The sequence below is a fragment of the Theropithecus gelada genome, chromosome 2 (assembly GCF_003255815.1).
Source record: "Theropithecus gelada isolate Dixy chromosome 2, Tgel_1.0, whole genome shotgun sequence".
NCBI classification, from domain to species: Eukaryota; Metazoa; Chordata; class Mammalia; order Primates; family Cercopithecidae; genus Theropithecus; species Theropithecus gelada.
Window position 1 is genome coordinate 166,011,111 of NC_037669.1, and position 22,953 is coordinate 166,034,063.

At 34.7% G+C, this 22,953-nt stretch overlaps 1 protein-coding gene across 1 annotated transcript in view; it reads left to right on the forward strand.

The window, feature by feature from the left end:
* KCNH8 (potassium voltage-gated channel subfamily H member 8) overlaps positions 1-22,953 on the forward strand; it is a 398,046-nt gene that overhangs the window by 288,776 nt on the left and 86,317 nt on the right. Inside the window, exon 8 of the mRNA XM_025375699.1 lies at positions 21,724-21,921. Within this exon, the coding sequence (XP_025231484.1) occupies positions 21,724-21,921 (198 nt within the window). The remainder of the gene's footprint in view (positions 1-21,723; positions 21,922-22,953) is intronic.

Genomic DNA, 22,953 nt, shown 5'->3' on the forward strand with positions numbered 1-22,953 from the left:
TTGATTCTTATTACTGATTTCTAATTATGTGCATTGGTCATCACAGAATTTGGTTTACATGATACTGATTCTTCAGTATTTGCTGAGGCTCAGTTTGTACATAATCTTTGTGTACTTGGATAGAATATGCATTAATTCTTAGTGTTTTATATATTTCCATTAGATCAAGCTTTTGAGTTTAATTGTACACATATTATAGGACCTTATTAATTATTTTCTAATCAAATATGTAGAGAAATTTTATTTGGTGCTTTTTCAGGTTTCGATTCACTTTCTACAGTGTTCAGTTTGTGTTTTATAGTTCAAATATTTTTATTAGGTCAAGCTTCTGAATTGAAGTTAAATATTTAAAACATACTACCTCCCTGTATTTCCCATTTTTGTTTCATTAGTTCAAATTCATTGTGTTCTAAGTTTCTGTTCTGCTAACCTTGTGAATGGTAAATTATTCCCTCATGTGTTTTGTAATTTTTTAAAAATTCTTATTCTGAGCTTGTCTTCAGTAGCACTCTTTCTGTAGAAATCCTGTGCACACTGAACTGTGAAAATATACAGAATTTAGGTGGTGATTGTTTATGTCTTTGCTTCTCTCAATGATGCTAGTATTATCACCTGCCCTGGGATGAAATTTTTAAAAACTTCTTAGCATCAAAATTCCTGTGCCTCATAGATAGTATGCTTCCAAAGCACAAGGCTGAATTTTTAAATTTGCTTAAAAGAGACTACTTTTTAAAACTCCTTTGTCATTTCCATAAGCTGGTAGGTAAATTATTTCTTTCTTTCTCCCTGCATGTTTCACCCTTTCACTAACCCAGTTTTACAAAAGGTGTAAGTTCCAGTGTTTGTAGGCTTTAAGAGTTATCTCCTGTGCCTTGCAATGGCATGAAACTCAGGCCCACCGACATCATTACCACTGATTAGCTTCCCATCTCTTCCCCTATCAGCATCACCACCATAGTGTCAGCTAACTAACTTCCTACTCTTTATTTTTAATATGGAAATTTCACTTCCAAAATATTATATATATTTGGAAGATATATGTATAATCTAATATATATTAAATTAGATATTTTTGAAGAATATATGTATTCATATATATATATATATGGGTGTTTGTGTGTATATATATATTTCCAGTATTTATAGGTATTTATATCAGAAGGGCTTGCACATTAACTAAGTTTATGATCTTGCCAGAACCACAGTATTAATTTCTACCAAAAGAATAGGGCCTAAATTCCAGTGCGATTTTGTTATATATTTTGTTTGAAATATAACAATGGTTGTTATCTACCCATAAGAGGCCAACTGAATAACGGTTAATTACTCTGGACCTTATTCTTGCTTGGAATAAGTAAGATTATTGCAAGATTATTATGCTTATAAGTAATCTTATAAGTAAGATTTCCCACATAAAGATTTCCCTTTATGTGGGAAAATCATTTAAATGTAAGACCTCAAATCTTCAATCCTTCAAACAGAATTTTTCAGTTAGCAGGAATATAAATTATGCTTCTGAATTGAAAAGAGATCATAAAATATGCTTAATATACAATTGTTTTTTTCTAACTGCTACTTTAATCATAGTAATTCCTTTGGAATGCATGACAAGTTAATATACTGCAGATTATGTGTCTAAGAGACTACAGATAAGAAAAAAGACAAAACAGAAAAGAACCAAGGCTTTGAGACTGTGACAGTTAAATCCAATAAGGTTTTCAGTATTTACTATAAAATAAATAATTATTGATTACCTAAGAGTGACACACTGTTGTGAATAATACTAAGAATTGAAAAATAGAGTCTGCCTCCTTTAAATGTATTCTCATTAGAAAATCAAGGTGGACACAAAAATATTGTAAAAAGTAAAATAAAATGTAAAAAGACAAAAATGTTAGTTCGGTGTGTGTTTGCACAAGTAGAAATTTCCTTAAAAGTTCAGAAAGACACAGAAATAACTCTGAATCTCTCTAAAGGTGGCATTTGAACTGGGCTTCAAAAGGTGAATATTATTTTCGAGGATTCATCAGAGAGCATTTCAGGTGAGAGGCTCAGTGTGAATAAATGCATGAAAGTAGGAAATCTCACAGTGTATTTGAGGAATTGTGAGTGGATCAGTTGGCTTATAGTAGAAAATTAATGAATAGCTGAATTTGCAAGATTAAAAAAAACCTAAAGGAGAAGGAGACATGGTGTACGTGGATGAAGCAGGCTGGATACTAAACTAAAGGTTAATGAAATTCAGTTCTAAAAAAGGTGGAGAAAGCAAGTCTCATCTGAAAGAACTAATCATGACCTAACTCCAGCACCAATATAGCTTAAGTTTGGCCACATCTGAGTTTTCTACAGAATTTGAGAATCAGGAGTTTTTTATAAATCTCTAATATTTAAACATTGGCAAATACTTCAGAACTTGAAAACATCATATAAAGCCCAAACAAAATATCTGTGGGTCTGATCAAGCCCATTGGTCACTAATTTGCCATCCTAGACACAAAGAAAGTGAAATAAATGGATAATACCAAAATGATGGGTTGGGCTTTTAGCTGAGGTGTCTGAGTATGATCCCTAAGACATACCCAGACAGAGAGTAAGAGATGATGTAACTAGGTTTCTTGATTGATATAATAATTTAAAAATATTAACGCAAACTTGAGAGAAACACTGAAAGTGATTTTCTTCACAATATTTGCCAAATGATTTTCATCCAGCTGCACATTCTTGTGAAAAGAAATATCAGTGCTGTTTTTAGGTAAAGGTCTCATGCTCTGTATACTTGCACTAATGAAAAGGTATTCTATTATACTAATTGGGGGAATATTTCCATAACAGCGTTTTGGCATTTATAAAGAATTTCCACCAGAATACATTCCCCATACGAGATTTTAACAAACATGAACATAACTCATAGATACATGATAGGAAATGAAAGATAAACATTTTATCTAAACTAGTTAGACATCTGGAATAAAATTGTAATACCTCTTCTCTATTTTTCATCATACATGTATATGTGGCTGTTTGCTTTGTATTTAGGGTTTTTCCATCTAGTCACAAAAAGAAGTAATTAAAATATGTTATGCACCCTTCGGCCCTAAAGAAACTACTGCCGGGCGCGGTGGCTCAAGCCTGTAATCCCAGCACTTTGGGAGGCCGAGGTGGGTGGATCACGAGGTCAGGAGATCGAGACCATCCTGGCTAACATGGTGAAACCCCGTCTCTACTAAAAATACAAAAAACTAGCCGGGCGTGGTGGCGGGCGCCTGTAGTCCCAGCTACTCGGAGGCTGAGGCAGGAGAATGGCGTGAACCTGGGAGGCGGAGCTTGCAGTGAGCCGAGATCGCGCCACTGCACTCCAGCCTGGGTGACACAGCGCGAGACTCCGTCTCAAAAAAAAAAAAAAGAAACTACTGCCAAAATATCTATGCTGACATGGACTTTACTTGAACATGAGAGTCCTTGGGTTTTTTCTTATTTTTTCATTGAAATTAGCCAGAAAAGATAGAAACAAAACCCAATTTTAATTTCTCAGAAACTCAGAGCCCAGAACCTTATTCAAGATAGAAAATATTTACAAAGGCCCCCATTTTAAAAACTGGTGGATCCACATCCTACTATATTTATCCATACTCCTATCCTTTACACCAAACTCAAGCAGAAAGGGGATACCAGAAGGTTCAGTCACTTGAAGTACTAAAGGCAAAAATAAAAATTAACTCCTATTTAGCTTTATGTAGCTTTCAACATCTCTAAATTCATTTTCTATTATAATGATACTTAAAATTCACCTTTGGCTTGACAGTTCTCAATGAACCTGTGTTTAGGATAAAATGTCATATGACAATTTTTAAGAATATATGTTCTAAATTCAGACTCCAAAGCCTAGACCCTGTATTTACTATCATTGAAAATTTATGAGATATTTAAATTTTACAGGCTGTCTAAGGTACAGCCTGTAAAATAGCAGCAGCATTAGCTACTTTATATGGTTGTTATGAGGATTAAGTGATGTAGAGTGATTAAATGCTCAATATATGTTCATTGCTACTGCTGCCACTGCTGCTGTGGTTGTTTTAACTATCATTGCTATTATTAACATGATGACATTTTATTTAAATGACTATGGTAGCTTATTTTGTTCCCAATAAACTTTATGTAACTTTTTTGCTATATTGAAGCCAGTGCCTGAACTGCTCGCAGTCTCTACCAAAAACCTGCTGCTGATGGTCAGGGATTAAAGGCTTATTTTTAGCAATCTTTCTAGCCTGAAATGGAATTCTGTCAAGGTTGGCTTTTTTGACTGTGACGCACAGAGGGAGGGCAGTATTTCTAATTTTATCCTCTGCCCATAAAATCATGTTTTAGTGCTAGCTAATTTCATTAATTTTTAAAACATAATGGCTTAGGTTTAGATTGAAAAGCTATTTTGTGACTGAAATGGTATATTTTGGAATATGTTGTGACTCTGTGACCCACTCAGGAGTAATCCATAAAAATGATTTCAAAGAGTTGATTCGTGTCTGATTTACAAGTGACAGCACATGATTATAGCACATGATTCTAGTCTCCAATACAGTGCTTTATATGTTTCATACAAAAATGTGCATAGTAATACAAATACATCTGCCAGAATCCAAAAAATAATACCATGGTGCATCAGGATTCAGAAGAGTTAGAGATACTTAAATGAAAATCTAGTATTATTTTGTTGGCAGCTGAGGATATGTGACTGTGATTTCTCCATCAACAACACCCTTAGTGAATGGTATAAGCAAGCCATCTTATGGTGGTCATTCTTTACAAATATCATGACCATATTGACTGTGGGTGTGTGTTCACATGCACACATGTGTGTGTAAGAGAGAAGGAGGGAGAAGAGAAAGAAGAACTGCAATTCATTATCACTGCCAAGTTATAGAATTGTTAGAATTTGACACTTTTTTCAAAATTGGTGCAACAACTACTTTTTATTCTTTAGAAAGGACATATTACATCTTTGGGTAATGAGCTAAATGGGATTATTTTAATAAAATGCTCTCTTTCATATAAGTCAATAATTACTTTCAGAGGTACAAATTGGATAATTTTTTTAAAATCTTTATTTGACCAAATACTCAATACATTTTAATAAGTATAGGATATTTTCATCTACCATTTTGAACCTCCCATTTTAAGCGTTTTTGTCTTCACTGTCTTGATCCCTAAGGACATTTCTATTGTGTGTTTCTTAATACAGACATTCTCATTAGAATGATAGCAACCTGTGTGACTTTTATGTAAAGTGTACTTTCTACAATTTCATTAAACTAATTTAATTTTTAAATCAAATTCTTATACAGTAGAGTTAAACAATTCCTTTATGTTTCCTTTTTGATTTTATTGAAATTATTTTTTATTAAGTTCTTTTGGTATAAACTTTACTACCAAAGATTTAATTCACTAATCAATTTTTAAAAGTTCATACCAGATACATTGATATTATTTTAGTAACATGTCTACAATGCCCAATTTTTGTCAATTTAAGTTTTAGTGAGCTAATTTTCACCAAGAAAATGTTATTCTTTCATCAATTTTGGGTCAGTTACAAATTTTAATCTGTGCGTTTTTAGCCATTGTTAATTTTATTTTTTATTTTTTCTACTAAGTCTAATTTTTTAAAAATCAATGCTTGCTGTCTTTAATGTTCCTAAAGAATGTATAATCCCAGTCAGGTCTTTTTGTTTTGTTTTGTTTGGAGGACTAATCAATTTTACCTTACTCTGTTTTAAACATATCCAACTGCGTTTGCCTCATTGCTACCACTTGTGCTTACTAATTGGATATAATAATTAAAATATGTGTTTATTTCTTTAGTCAAGATGCAAAGAACATGAGACAGTACAGATGATGGTAACTAGGTGGAGATGGAGGCCAAATGTCATTACAATCCAAACAGTTGGGTCAAAATATCCTCCTTCAGATATTAGACACCTCAGTGGAACAAATCAGAAAGTATATGGTTTTGCTATATGATACTGATGTCTTAGAAATAGTCATTATATCTTAGTTTCTATCTACATTTACAGATCATGGTATTTTAACATTTGAATTTCCCAACTGGCACATGTTTATTTGTAGATATATACAGAGTTTATAATGAAAATTGTCAACTAATCTTCCAAATCAGAAAGCTAACTTATTTTTAAATAATACAATTTTTTTGTGACAAAGTAACAGAAGACTGCAGAAAAGGTGAAGAAAGAACTGTCATTTTAAGCAGGAACAATACACCCTGCACCGTGCCAGAACAAAATTATTTTCTTAAATGCTCTCAGCAAACAAGAAGGCATTTTTAGTTCCATATTTTAGCTGAAAAAGCTGAAACTTAGAGAATTAGCTTACCTAAAGATAAATTATTAAGTATTGGTGGGGGCTGCAGTACAAACCATTCTGTAAACCCAAATCCTGTTTTATATGCAAAGCAAGAGTATCTATTCTGTGGTATTTACAATTTAGAAATACATTTTTTATCATTTAACAAATATTGATCGAGTGTATATTAGGTGCCTCATCCTGAGCTAGGCTTGGGAATCAAGTGTGTAAGAGAGACCATAATCCCTATGTTCACAAAGCAGTCAGCCTAGTATTTACCTGTAGGCAGATAATCAGAAATTAAAGTGTGTTGAGACCTCCAGTGGGGTGGGAGGTGTAAGGAAGATAGGGCCAAGAGATTGATCAGTTTAAGCAATTGAAATGACAAATGGATTACCTAGTTTACTGAAAAGTGAAAGGGGATAAATCTAAATGAAATCACAGCAGGTGAAAGAATTTTGCAATATCCTGAAAGATCCTTAACAGTATTTATAATTGTTGCGTCATAGTGATGATGATCCACAATGATTAGAAATTATTATCTCAACACCAGCATAAGGATTGAATGCCAGCAACTTGAAATCTTGAGTATAATCTTTTCTAAAGACTGAAAAGCTTTGTCATGATTGTACATTTATTGGGTCAGACTGCATGACCCTAAGATAAATCCTAAAATAAATTCCGAGAGATTTCTACCGCAGTATCTCAAAGCCTCAGTATCTTTTTCCTTGTTATTTCTCTTAAAATTATTTCTTTTTATGTATATTTTTATTTTATTTCAATAATTTCTGGGGGAAAGGTGGGTTTTGGTTACATGAATAAGTTCTTTAGTAGTGATTTCTAAGATTTTGGTGCATCTGTCACCAAGCAGTGTACAGCATACCTATTGTGTAATCTTTTATCCCTCACCCTCCTTCCACCTTTCCTCCTGAATCCTCAAAGTCCATTATATCATTCTTATGCCTTTCCATCCTCATAGCTTGGCTCTCACTTATAAGTGAGAACATACAATATTTCATTTTCCGTTACTTCACTTAGAATAGTGGTCTACAGTTCCATTCCAGATTGCTGCAAATGCCATTATTTCATTCCTTTTTGTGACTAATATTCCATTGTGTGTGTGAGAGTGTGTGTGTGTGTGTGGGTTTGTGTCACATTTTCTGTATCCATGCATTGGTTAATGGGCATTTAGGCTGGTTTCATATTTTTGCAATTGCAAATTGTGCTGCTATAAACATTTGTGTGCAAGTGTCTTTTTCATATAATGACTTCTTTTCCTCTGAGTAGATACCCAGTAGTAGGATTCCTGGATCAAACGGTAGTTCTACTTTTAGTTCTTTAAGGAGTCTCCATTCTGTTTTCCATAGTGGTTGTACTAGTTTACATTCCCACCAGCAGTGTAAAACTAGTCCCTTTTCATGACATGTGTGCCAGCATCTATTATTTTTTGATTTTTTGATTATGGCCATTTTTGCAGGAGTAAGGTGGTATCTCATTATAAAATCAGTATTAGGAAAATGACCATATTGCCAAAAGCAATCTACAGATTCAATGCAATTCCCATCAAAATGCCATCACTATTCTTCAAAGAACTAGAAAAACACAATTATAAAATTCATATGGAACCAAAAAGCTTCCGTAGCCAACACAAGACTGAGCAAAAAGAACAAATCTGAAGGTATCACATTACCTGATATACTACAAGGCTATGCAACAGGCTATAGATACCAAAACAGCATGGTACTGTTATAAAAATAGGCACACAAACCATGGAACAGAATTGAGATCGCAGAAATAAACCCAAATACTTACAGCTAACTGATCTTCAACAAAGCAAACAAAAATATAATATTCAACAAATGGTGCTGGGATAACTGGCAAGCCACATGTAGAAGGAAACTAGATGGATCAAAGACTTACATCTAAGACTTGAAATCATAAAAATTCTAGAATATAACATCAGAAAAACTCGTCTACACATTGGCTTAGGCAAAGAGTCCGTGACCAAGAACTCAAAAGCAAACACAACAAAACAAAAAGGAAGTAGATTAGACCTAATTAAACTAAAAAGAAAGAAATGATCAGAAGAGTAAACTGATGACCCACAGAGTGAGAGAAAACATTCTCTAACTATGCATCTGACAAAGGACTAATATTCAGAATCTACTCAAGCAAATCAGCAAGAAAAAAATAAATAATCCCATAAAAATGTGGGCAAAGGACATGAATAGACAGTTCTCAAAAGAAGGTATACAAATAGCCAAAAAATATATGAAAAAGTCTCTTAAAATTATTTCTAAAATTTAAAGTGTGCATTATTTTTTGCATTATGAGTATTTCAAAATAAAGTTGAACGAACTTGCTGATTCTAGGAAGAATTATACTAAATCCATCCCCAATCATTTGTGGTTTCCCTGTTACACACACACACACACACACACACACACACAGAGGAAGAGAATGGGCCATTATATTAAATATCAGTCCAAACCAAGCTTTTCTTATGGGTTCTGATTTTGATACCTTGGAAGAAAAGGAAAACATTTAAAGTTTGAAAACTTGTAAGTTAAATATACTTTACATGACTTCCCATTCTGTACCATTAATTTGAGCCAATTCACATGAATTTCTTTCCCCATAAATGCTTTATATTTACCTGGCCTTGTGATTATTATTCATGTCCTTTCAACTGTCCTAAATGTACTTTTTCTCCATCTCTGTTCATCCAATTCTACTCATTCTGTACAGTACAATTTGAATATTTTCCTCCTTCTTTAAACTCTTTCTAGTTGATCCAGCTAGGAGGACTTTAAGTAGAGTCAACCTTATATTGCCTTATTTACATTTGTATTAGAGTTTCCCCAATAGACTGCAAGATAATAAAGACCTTTCCCCCTTATTTTTGTATCTCATGCAACAGCCTGAACATTGTGCATGGTCACTAAATATTTTTTAATGGAGAGAATTTTTAATTAGCTAATTAAGGGCAAGAGACTATCGGATAGATGGACTCAATGAAATTAATGTTGTAGTCTCATGGCTCAAGGTAAGTCTCCCCTTCAATAGTAGTGGAAGGAAATGCAAAGGGAACTGGTCTGAAAGTAAACTTGACTGGGAACAGGATGTGAGAACAGAACATTTAGGAATCAAATCTTGTCATGAAGGGGCAATTGCTGGCAAAAACAAATGAAGAAAAAACAACGTTGACTGTGTTCGGTTCAGTTCTAGTACAAAATATCAAAGATAGACTTTGACAATCTGCAGAATGTTCAGAAAAGGAAGAGCAGGCACAGGAAGTGTTGTCATATGACCTTGAAAAAGACTACCATATAGAGGGGATGAAGTTGGAGCTGAGGTGTTGACAATTTTATTTTTAAACATTGAAAATTGCTGTAATATTACTTAAGAGAGTAGAAATAGGGCCAGAGAGTGGAGAAGCAACGGAGGCAGATTTGGACTCAACACTAGATTTTAAATGTGTCAGGGCTGTGACAGCAAAGAGAATCATGTGTTCCTGGATTCTTAGCTCTTGTGGAAACTGGAGCCAAACTCTGCCTTCCACCAAGGCCTGGAATAGCCAGAGCCCTGGCTTCTTAGTTTCTCCCTAAGAATCCCTGATGCTGTTCCCTTGGTCCTGCTGGGCTATGCTACTGCTGTGCTCTGGTGTTCTTGGACTTCCTTTCTCCCATTGTTGCTGTGCCTCTTGCCACTTCTGGTACCTGGCCAAATTTGGAGAGCTCTGTCCCTGAAGGACACCTGTAAAATTTGCCACATGGAAATTAAAACATGCTTCCCAAAATTGGAGTTTCTGGAAAATACCACCCAATGACATATAATGGAGACATTTTTCCAGATTGGTAGGTCAAGACTTAGGCAATTGTGCAAATTAAATTTCTGTTGGCTTGTATGGTTTTGATATCCCCAAACCACTCAGGTAGATATGTATATTAGGGCCCCTGATGTTCCCTGCACCAGAAATAACTTTCTAATAATCAGAATTGTCCCAAAATTGATATAACATACAAGATATGAAGTAAATTTGGTTTTGCCGTAGATGGCCAGGGGCTAGATGTTATTTGACTGAATGTTGTAAGTTTAAATATTAGAGTGGATAGCTGCTGAATTTGCTGTTAGCCTCATGACTAAGTGATATGATATAGTCTTGAACAATAAGGGAGGTTGAACACCCAAAACTGTGACTTTGCTTCTTAGCAATCAGCCACTTTTGTCCTGTTCTTCTTTCCACTTTTGCCTACTTTTGAATCAAAAATATCATTGTTCTTGATCCTGTGGCATTTGTCCCTTTCTTCCTATACATTTGCTCTATAGTCAATAAATATTTCCTTCTTCGTGCGATGTGTATCTTTCTCCTTTCTCAAATCTCCTTTCCTTTCCCTTTTGTCTTGAGTTGGTGATTCAGATTTATTCATGGTTTTGATTAATACAATGTCTCATATCATATAATATCGTGAGTGTCACAGGGCAAAGCACCAAAGGGTACCAATGGACAAGGCCAGGAACAGAAACACAAAAATTAATGCAACAGGGGTAAGCAATCTCTATCTTCAAAGGAAGATGGGGAGTTAGATCTAGATATCAACTAGTCATATCCTTCAATGTTTAAAGGATATTGGCCCATTGTTCTCACAGTGCTTTTAAAAAAACCGCTGTCAATTCTAGTTAGGTTTATCTATTTAAAACCAGATACTGTACTTTGGTTATAATGTGAATTAAACCAGCTTTTGTATGCCATGCTGGAGGCTAAACCACTTTTTGTCCTTCTTTCCATTGTTTCAAATCCATTGAAAAGGCTTTATAGTTGCCAAACAATGGATTTCTAAACAGATAGTTGGTGTCTGTAAGTGAAATTAGAAGTCAAATGTCAATAAATTGTATGGTTAAAATGTGATTTGAAGTTCTTAGTTTATTCAATATTTTTTATAAGGTCCAAGAAATTACATAGAAAAATGGGTTCTTATAAACAAAAGCTATGAGGTTATAAATTTCTTCACAGCATAGGTATGACCTATATCAATATCTTGCAAAGTTCATAAGACAGTAACCAAAGAGTTCTATTCCTAGAAAATGAGTCATTGGGAAGTTGCTGAGAGTTCAGTCTGTGGTTCCAAAAAGGTCTTATGTTACCAAAATCTTTGCATACACAGAACATTAAAACACCCTCCCACCAGCTGCGTTTGGAATAATAGCTAGGTTTTCTGCGAGAAGGGCTGGGGAAGTGTTCAGAAAAGTTTTCATATTCAACATAAAAATAATACAAGGTCTGCAGACCCCATGTCCTAGATGATGGAGACAGTTAAGTAGACAGTAGACAATGTGAGAAATTCCTATTTGCAGGTGGAAGGAAAGAGCACTTACGGAGAAAAATCTACTGGGATAGCTATTCCTATGAAAGAGATGAAGTCTATGAGAAGTTCATTAATATCAAAACCTTGACTAACAAGAAGGATCAGGAGATAGGAGTGTATTAAAAAGTGTAATGACTTTCAAATCAGACAAACCCAGATTCAAAACCTGGTCCTTCTCCCTAACAGATGTCCACCCTTGGTTGTTTTGCTTTAACCTTCTTAAGTACCAATATTTTAATGTCAACATTTCAGATTGTAATACATAGTTCTTAGAGTTGTAAGAAATTAAATTATGTGATGTAGGATTAAATTAAGTAATATATAAAGTACTTAGCACGTTAAATCATGGTCTCCTACACAAACAGAAAAAAGATCATTACAACATACTATTTTTATCATAGGGAATCAAATAACAGCAAAACGAATCAATGCCAGAAAATATTCTGAGTCTATGTCTTAACCATTTAATGTCTTCGATACCTCATAATGCAAAGTGTCATTTGTAAATATGAATGTTACAAGATCTTTGATTTCTGAGAATGATGCAATTGTGTACATTATTTTCTACCTATGAAATTGGGGTGCTGAATTAATATTTGATATAGGTTTTCAATAATGAAGGATTTTTGAAGTCTGCATAATTTTCAGTAAAACAGAAATCCCATATTTAAAACAACAGCACCAGCACTAATAAAAGCCTTACATTGAGTGCTTGCAACATGTATTACTGCATTCTACTAAACACTCTACGTGAATCATGTCACTTAACCTCACAACAGCCTATGAAGTGAGTTACTATTGTGTTCTCCATTTTAGTGAGAAGAAGACTGTCAGAAGAAGAATAAGTAAACTTGCATTACATAACCACTAAGAGGCAGAACTAAGACATAAAAAAGTCAGGCAACATAATTACAGGACAAGATCGTGTATGCACTTTTATATGCTGCATTGCTTGCCTTCTGGGTTATCAAGGTTTACTGCATTACCAGGGTCTGACACATCTCTCTCTACTCATGTTTCTCTTCTGCATTTCACTGCATTTCTTGTTCTCCTGTGTGCTGTCTCTCTGCATTCTATCTACTTCTCATTTTTCAAAATGACTGTGCCCCACTTTAGGTCTCTCCAAGACAACGTCATTGCCCTGTGTTTACTTCAAGGCCAATTGCTTCACCACACACTGGCTGAAAACTTATTTTGGAATGTTCAGACAAACTCCCACTACTTACTGTTTTTCACACCTGTCAAGCCATGAAACAAAGTTACTTATATGTTTTTAAATGCATATGAGTCAGAATCCACTCTTCTAACAAAGGCTGACACCTAAAACTTGGTGTTTCCTTTTGAGACTTGGACATTTCCTAGAAACATGAAGAAAAGTCCTTTAGAACAGTTTCTTTTTTTAACTTTTAAGTTTAGAGGTACAAACGCAAGTTTGTTACTAGGTAAACTTGTTTCGTGCGAGTTTTTGTACAGATTATTTCATCACCCAGGTATCAAGCCTAGTACCCATTAGTTGATTTTCCTGATCTTCTCCCTCCTCCCACCCTCTGCCCTCTGAAAGGCTCCAGTGTGTGGTGTTCTCCTCTCTGCGTCCATGTGTTCTCATCATTTAGCTCACACTTGTAAGTGAGAACATGCAGCATTTGGTTTTCTGTTCCTGGGTTGGTTTGCAGAAGATAATAGCCTACAAAGCTCCTTCCATATTCCCACAAAAGACTTGATCTTGTTTTTTCATGACTGCATAGTATTCCATGTTGTGTATCTACCACATTTTCTTTATCCAGTCTGTCATTAATGGACATTTAGGTTGATTCCATGTCTTTGCTCTTGTGAGTAGTGCTGCAATGAACGTACACATGCATGTCTTTACAATAGAATGATTTATGTTCCTCTGGGCATATACCCAGTAATGGGATTGCTGGGACAAATGGTATTCCTGTCTTTAATCCATCTAGAGTTAATTATTGTATATAGCGTAAGGAAGCGGTCCAGTTTCGATCTTCTTCATATGGCTAGCCTGTTATCCCAGCACCATTTATTAAATAGGGTATCCTTTCCCCATTGCTTGTTTTTGTCATGTTTGTCACAGGTCAGACAGTTGTAGGTGTGTGGTCTTATTTCTGGATTTCCTATCCTGTTCCATTGGTCTATGTGCCTATCCTTGTACTAGTACCATGCTCTTTGGTTACTGTAGCCTGGTAGTATAGTTTGAAGTTGGGTAGCATGATGCCTCCAGCTTTGTTTTTTTTGTTTGTTTGTTTTTGCTTTTGTTTGTTTTGCTTAGGATTGTCTTGACTATTCAGGCCCTTTTTTGGTTCCATATGAATTTAAAAATAGTTTTCTTCTAGTTTTGTGAAGAATGTCAATGGTAGTTTAATAGGAGTAGCATTGAATCTATAAATTGCTTTGGGCAGTAAGGCCATGTTAATAATATTAATTCCTCCTATGCATGAGCATAGAATGTTTTTCTATTTGTTTGTGTCATCTCTGATTTTCCTGAGACGTGTTTTTGTAGTTCTCTTACTAGAAATACAAAATCTCTCATCTCACTAGTTAGCTGTATTCCTAGGTATTTTATTGCTTTTTTTGGCAATTGTGAATGGGAGTTCGTTTGCGATTTGACTCTCAGCTTGACCATTGTTGATGTACAGAAATGCTAGGGATTTTTGCACATTGATTTTGTATCCTGAGGCTTTGCTGAAGTTGTATATCTGCTTAAGAAGCTTTTGGGCTGAGACGATGGGATTTTCTATATATAGAATCATGTCATCTGCAAACAGAGACAGTTTGATTTCCTCTCTATTTGAATACGCTTTATTTCTTTCTCTTGTCTGAACTTCCAATAATATGTTGAAAAGGAGTGGTGAGAGAGGGCATCATTGTCTTTTGCAGTTTTCAAGGGGAATGGTTCCAGCTTTTGCCCATTTAGCCTGATGTTGGCTGTGGGTTTGTCATATATGGTTCTTTTTATTTTGAGGTATGTTCCTTCAATACTTATTGAGAGTTTTTAACATGAAGGGATGTTGATATTTATCAAAAGACTTCTCTGTATCTATTGAGATAATCGTCTGATTTTTGTCTTTAGTTCCGTTTATGTGATGTATCATATTTATTGATTTGTGTATGTTGAACCAACCTTGCATCTCTGGCATGAAGCCTACTCGATTGTGGTGGATAAGCTTCTTGATGTGCTGCTGGATTTAGTCTGCTAGTATTTTGAGGTTTTTGCATCAATGTTCATCAAGGATATTGACCTGAAGTTTCCTTTCTTTGTTGTACCTCTGCCAGGTTTTGGAATCAGGATAATTCTGGCCTCATAGAATGAGTTAGGAAGTAGTCCCTCCTTCCCTCCTTTTCAGGTTTTTGGAATAGTTTCAGTAGTAATAGTACCAGCTCTTCTTTGTACATCTGGTAGACTTTAGCCAGAAATCTGTGTGGTCGTGGAAATTTTTTTTTTTTATTGGTAGGCTATTTATTGCTGCCTCAATTTCAGAGCTAGTTATTTGTCTGTTTAGGGATTCAATTTCTTTCTGATTCAACCTTGGGAGGGTGTATGTATCCAGGAATTTATCCATTTCTTCTAGATTTTCTAGTTTATGTGAACAGAGGTGTTTGTAACATTATCTCATGGTTCTTTGTTTTTTCTTGGGGTCAGTGGTAATATCACCCTTATCATTTCTGATTACGGTTATTTGAATCTTCTCTCTTTTCTTCTTTATTAATCTAGCTGGTGGTCTATTTTATTAATTTTTTTCAAAAAACAAGCTCTGGGATTTGTTGATCTTTTGAATGGTTTTTCATGTCTCTATCTCCTTCAGTTCGGCTCTGATTTTTGTTATTTTTTAACTTCTGCTAGTTTTGGGATTTGTTTGCTCTCGGTAGAACAGTTTCAATACCAAGCTAAGGTAAACAAAATCCAGTGAACTCTCTAACAGGATTTTTGTATACAATACTCAAGCATATTGTATGGTCTAATTTATTTTACATTTATTTTTATGATTGAGATGTTAGAAAATGCATCCCCCTCCAATGTTTTTGGGAAAAAAACGTAATTAGAATTTTCTTTTGAAGTTTTGCAAACCAGGGAAACTTGAGATTCGTTTTCAATAGATGCAAAACCCTATCATTTTAAGTAAAATGGCTGTCAGGAAACTACCAAAAACAGTTGAGAAATGATGTGCAAATTTGAGAGGAGACCTGTCACTTCATTTTTCCTCTCCAGCTTTTCACCAGCCTGAAACTTTGAGAAAAAAGAGAGGACAAGAAGGAAATTTGAGGCAGACTATTAATGTAAACTTTGGCATATCAATAATAAAATAATTTGGCTGGACTTACTTATTTTTATCCCAAATTGCCTTCCTAAAACATGTTTTTGTCCTGATGTAATGCAAGTGATGAGCACTTTCAGTTAAGATTTTCTTACTGAATAAACAGTTTCCTTTGTAAAGGATACTCTGAGCTCAGGCACAAATGTATGTCCCACAAACCTATTTAAGCCACGAGAAACACTAGAGCAACTACCCATGAAATAAATGCCCATGATGGGGCACAGATCTGAAAGCATTGTGAATTGTAAGTACTTTATGTAGGAAGGTTAAATGCAACAGTTCATAGTTTATATTCTGCCAACTTAACCATGAGCCTAATCTTTGTTACACTTTTTTCTATTATTAGCTGAGATTTAAGAGGCATTTGGAAGTGCCCCAGTTAGCTGGAAACAGATGGCCTGTTCTTTCTCTTCTTAGAATCAACCAGAGAGCTCTACAGTAGCTGCTCAACTGTGGCTTCAGATTGTTTAGGGGTTTTTTTTTGTTTGCTTGTCTTTTGTTTTCATATGTTGTTGTTGTTGTTGTTGTTTTTGTACATGTGATGATGGCCTATTTTGGCAATTTACAATACTGTACAATCTTTCAATTAATCATTGCTTAAGTGAAATGCTGTACTTTAGTAATCAATGTTCAAAAACTTCCTATCATACAAACTTTTCAACTTTCATGTAGACTATTATGAACTGGCAGCCTCTGGACTAGTTTAATACAAGTGCCACATTTTTTTCTTGACAGTACTAACAATATATAATATTGCTTGTTCTGGAAGGTTGCTCAGCATGGAAATAGAGCACAAGTGATACATACATGAGAATGTGAAAATCTGCCATCTTTATCCCATCAATATTTGCTGATGGATCTTCCCTCGAATAATTAAAACAAATGAAAGATACATTCAAAAAGTCATACTTTTTACACAGAATTTTGCCTTTAAAAAAGGTCAGTCATTTGTGAAGAAGCTTTACAGAATATTATTTCACAAAATCTTAGATGTGAAAGGGAACCTAGAGATTACTCAATCCAATCACTTCATATTTAAGTTTAAAAAATGGAATTCTATGAAGGATCACAGAGCTACCCAATTAGTAGCAAGACCAAGCATAGGACCCCCAATTTCCTGACTCAAAGTCCAGTCTTTCCTATTTTATGATTAATTACTTTTGTTTCAGATGTTTATCTCAAAAGTAGACTGTACGAATTCAGAAATGTAAGATACTTCTTATTCTGTGAGAATCAAAGTCTGACATTAGTGGGAATTCCAAGTAATAACTGCTTTCCTGCCGAATTGGGACCTAAATTTACTGGTGCCTTCTGAGTAAAACAACAAATCAACACTAAATGCCGTTACAGCTTTGTGCCGTTCTAGCCTTATCCTTGATCACATCTCATAAAACGGAAAAGGGGTGAAGGGTTCAGAGTGAGCTTTGGGATCCAAGTCTCTAACCTCTTTGACTCTGTCTCTGAAATTAAAATGTGAAAAATTTATAGTTTAGTTAATAGTAATGTACCAATGTTAGTTTTATAGTTTTTACAAATGTGCTGTGATAACATAAGATATCAGCAGTGGAGGAAACTAGCGAAAGATGTGGGCTCTACAGGTGCTGTCTGTACACTTTGAACTTTTGTGTAAATCTAAAATTATCTCATAACAAAAAGTGTTTTTAAAGCAAAACAACAACAAAAACACCCCAAAAATTATAGTCATGGGCACTAGATTAACCTTGAAGCACAGAGATAGATATGTAAGTATGTTTCTTTTCAATGATGTTTGTAATCAATGCTATGAAATATAGATATTTTAAGAGCAATAGAGATGAAATCTCAAGCTTTTCTCTGATATTTGTTCTTATTCAGTATTTGTAACAGTAATAAATACTTCACCAATAACCATCCCACTCCATCTCCCTTTACACAGACATAAAGACACACACACACTCAGACTTCTGAAACTTATTCTGATATCTCTCAGTCACTTCTGCAGCTGAGTAGTCCCATGCTTCAGGCCCTTGCTTAGGAGGCTGAAGAGGGTGGAGAAGCTCCCATGTTGTGCCCCATCCTAATCATTTTCTTCCAGTGCTCTGCCCCTCCCAGCAAACCGCCTGCCACCTTTTACATCAAACATCACAGTGCTTTTCCACCTCTCATCCTAATGAAGTCCACGAGGTTGATTAAGTGGACCTTCAGAATTGTGGAGAGAGGGGAAGCAAATGTTAGTAAGAGTATTTTGAAATTCTTGGAATTTGCATTTGATGCTTCTTAATTACTGTTAAAGTAATATCCAGATTCTAAATACCAAGGCATACTATGTTTATATTGTAGACTGCATTTGGATAATTCTATTTTCTCTGGTATGCGGTTATGCTTTTGGGACACATTTTCCCACTAAAGTGGGAAGTGCAAACTTATTTAATAATGATCTCAACATAGCACAATTTGAAATGATAATTTGAAATGATATTTTGTACAGCATCACGAGATAGCTATACAAATGAACTCTTGTAAGGTTAATAATGTATTTAAAGCTTGAAAACTGCTAAGAATAAATCTTAAATGTTCTCACCACACACAAAAAAAGATAATGTGAGTTGATGGATATGTTACTGGGCTTGATTGTGGTAATCATTTCATAACGTATATGTATATCAAAACATCATGTTGTATACTATAAATATATACAATTTTTATTTATCAATTATACTTCAATAAAACTGAAGAAAAAAGAATCAAAATATGCCCAAAAGACAACTGGAGGAAAAAAAATACAGCAAAATGATTACCTCTGGGTTAAAATTCTGATAATGCCACTTTGAACAAGTTATTTAATGTCCCTGAGCCATATTTTTCACATCTTTAAAATAGAGATAACAATTCCTAACTCTTTGTGATTATTAATGAAATAATGAACCAAAATGTGGACTGTAATTGTACCTGTTCCATAGGGTTAGTGCACGTAAATGAGATGGGATGTACCATTTTAGCAGAGTATCTAGAGCACAGGCAGCAGTTAGTAAAATGTTGACCATGTACTAACCTGCTAACAAGGAAACCCTCACATGGGCCCCATTCTTGCTGCTAGCTAACTTCTTTTACAACATGGCTCATTCATACCAAATTAAGTAGAACACCATTTTGAATTATAGGTGTGATTAAGTACTTGCTGATTATTTTTCCCCTTTCTCTCCACACACATAGCAAACATCTAAATCTGATTTAACAAGCTTATCTTTTACTGGGTAGTTTTTCATATTACTGAAGTATTTTATATAACCACAGAGATTCTCCGTAGGTTTTCCTTAAATAACATGCTCACATTCCTTATATTAAACCTAAAACATGTTAATTTACCATATGCTAACATAAATCAGAGTTTTTAGGAACACATCTGTTGTATAAAACAGATGACACCTGTACACATTGTGAATGCACACATACAAATAGTAAACCAAAGTATACTGTTGTAGGAAATCTAAAGAGTAAAATAATAAACTCCTGTTTAGAGTTAAAAGTATGTAATTAAGCAAAATACTGGGTCCATGGTAAGTATGCAATGAAAAATACACCGACTGAATTATCATGCTAATGATAAACTCTTCTAGGAATGACTCTTAAGAGTCGTTCTGTCTTTGAAATTGATTATTTATTTCATAAACCTATTATATTCATGGAATCAATTTTACTAATTATGAGATTGTTTTATGATATCTTTTGTTTTTATCATAAGTCTGTGCACTCAGTATATTTAGATTCTACTTTATGTTATGTATGCTGTTTCCTTCAAAATGTTCTTTAGGAAAAAAAATATTTGAGCAGCAGAAACAGGCTGTTCTAGAACATCCTTTCCTTTAAAGACATGAGTTTCTCCAGCGTAAAAAATGATTGGATTCCAAATTGGTTAAATTGCTTCTTCTGTAACAGTTCAGTCACATGTTGTCTTGTTACAGTGGAACATGTGCTCTCATTTCAGAAGAGCCATTCTGTGAAAAAGTGTTCTTTGGCCCACATAGCCAATCCCCGGATTTGTGGGTGTTACCTCCTTTCTGTGTTACCAGTTTTTTCATCATCATTATTGCTTCTGCTTCATCAGCTGTAACACAGTTTAGGGCAATCCTTTTAAAGAATGAGATGTTTTTCAAAATAGACAAAACAGTTGGCTAGACAGAAAAGAGATATCAACAAAATTAGGTCAGTTGTTTGTCTGTGTGTTGCTCCCTGAACCACTACAGAGACACACCATCTCACACATGTGTAAACTAACAGACATTAAGCAAGCATATCATCTGTGCATTCCAACACACATTTTTATCCTATTTTATTAAGGAAAGTAAATGATACGCAAAGTGATTTCATTCAGAGAATACAGGACCAAAAGAACCAAATAAATGCTTGATTTAGACCCTCTTTAGCAAGCCCTCTAGGTGTTTCTGATGCAAGTTAAAGGTTGAAAAACACTCTGTAGCAACACAGAAGGAATAAGGCCCAGTACTTGCCCCTAAGCACTTCTTCTTGGTCTCAAGGAATTCCCAGCTGCTTCAAATTTGCATTTTAATTACCTAGCATAGTTTTATCATATATAAGCTTAGTTGATAATGATAATATTATTACTACTTAAGAGTGTAATGGTTTTTCATCTCTTCTTGAGCAGCCATTCAATGAAGTATTTATTAGAAAGTAGTAGTTAGTATCCATTACAGAAAGCCTTATGAAGCTTATGAGTTGAGCTGCATTGTTGTTGCTTGTTACAACACACACACATAGAGAGAGAAAGAGAGAATTATAAAGTATAAAATCTTAAGGGAGAAATATTTTCAATAAATAATTTTAAAGTGATTTTTGTGTTGTGTTTAAATTCCAGATAATATTATTAAGTTTATACTTGCTGTCTTCTTATGTTTATTAATACAGGTTGTTTACAGCTTTCTGACAACATAATTAATATACAATTAACTATATATATTTATAAAGCATCTAATTTGATAAATTTTGACACATATATACATAGTATCATAAAACAGTTTGTAGAGGGGCTTTCAGTTCTGATAGATTACAGGTATTCATTACTTGTGCATTTTCCCCCTTTCAACCCTGATTTTAAAATGGGACTGCAGAGAACACTTCCTGAGTAAAGTAACATGAGCTAAGATTTGCAAGATGAGTGGATACCTCCCCAAGTGAATACAAAGGGGAAGAGTTTTACAGAATGGAAATAAAGTCTATCTCACCTAGACTTCTAGACTTCTCACCTCTGACATCTAGACTCATGGCTGTTGTAATTTATCATCACTTTGGGTTTTGAAATATTTACTCAACTCTTTGTTTCTTCTTATAATTCCAAATGAGATGAGCTTAACAGGGCAAGTGAAATAAGCAACACTGCTTCTGAGAGTAGCCATCCCTGCAGTTTGTTTCTTAAATTAGAGTAACTTGTTTAGCTTTGTCCATCAATCCACTCTGGAATTCATGTTTATATGCTGTGTGTATTATAGAGAACAGCATGAGGAAAATTGTATTTTCACTTTTAAAGAATGAAATCTAATAACTTGCCTTTAATTTCCTTTTTACCTTCTTCTTCCCCTGAGCAAATTATTACCTCCCCAAATATTTATTTATTATTACTCCCATGTGTTAACACTGAGACTTTACTTTTTGTTCTCTCATTTGCATTATTTCCTCCATTGCAGGTTGGCTTCATGAGTTGGGAAAGAGACTGGAATCTCCATACTATGGCAACAATACCTTGGGGGGCCCGTCGATCCGAAGTGCCTATATTGCCGCTCTGTACTTTACGCTGAGCAGCCTCACCAGCGTGGGTTTTGGGAATGTCTCTGCTAATACAGATGCAGAAAAGATCTTCTCCATCTGCACCATGCTGATTGGTGGTAAGAGAGCATCTTCTTTTATACCAAGAAGAGGAACTGTGCCTGCCTAACTATCACTGCCTGTTTGTTCCATCCTGAAATACAATAGAGATAAGCTGAGTAACATTGGAAGATTCTGAAAGCACTAATTAGATAGTCTAGATGCAAAGCTGTAGTTGTCTCTGTGGTTCCATATAAAAAGAGACTTGAGAGATTAACACACTAGAGCGTGCATTTAAGAAGAATGGAGCAAGATTAACACATGGGGCTCCCCTTATGTAGAATCATTACCTCATCCAGCTTACTGTTTTAGCCTGCAAAGGTAAGACGAAGTAAGAAGTGGCTATGTAGGCAAACTTGTAATACACATTTGCCCTGCCCACTAGAATGTGTACTCTGGACAGTGGCTTAGACCCTTTCCTAGATCCTAGACTTTTCTTAGATCCTCCAACTTACTTTTACATATGCCCTCTTTCTGGTCCACATTGTGGCCTTGAAACTATGGGTCAAGTCCGTTTCAGACTCTTCACTCAGTTTCTTCATCTTTCAAGTGATGTATTAGGCAAGATGCAACTGTGGTTCTTTCTCTGATGTAATGTTATATGACCATAAATAACATAGAAATTGCTTTCTATAAAACAAGGGTATTAGTAAGATCCAGCAGTACTTATCCCAATAAAAAAACAAATATAATTTAGATGGTCTTCGCACTTCTCTCCGTAGGCAACTCTTTTATAGGAGACTCAGTGAAAGAGGGTGGTTGATTCAGCAAATATCTATCCCCACTCCTGGAATGAAAGCCCCAAGTACACTTACTTTGGAAAGCTCAAAACGTTAAAAAATTAGGAAATTTGCCCAAAACGCTCTCTAGAGAATTTTATGACAATCAAAAACAGGAATAAATATTTCTTATATGAACATAATGAAATAGTCTGCATTTTATACTTATCTTCAAAGAAATCACATTTTTAAAGCATTAAGAATATTTTTAAAGCCAGTAAGTTCAATATTCAGTTAAACTAAGAGACAGCTATAATTCATAAACATACATAA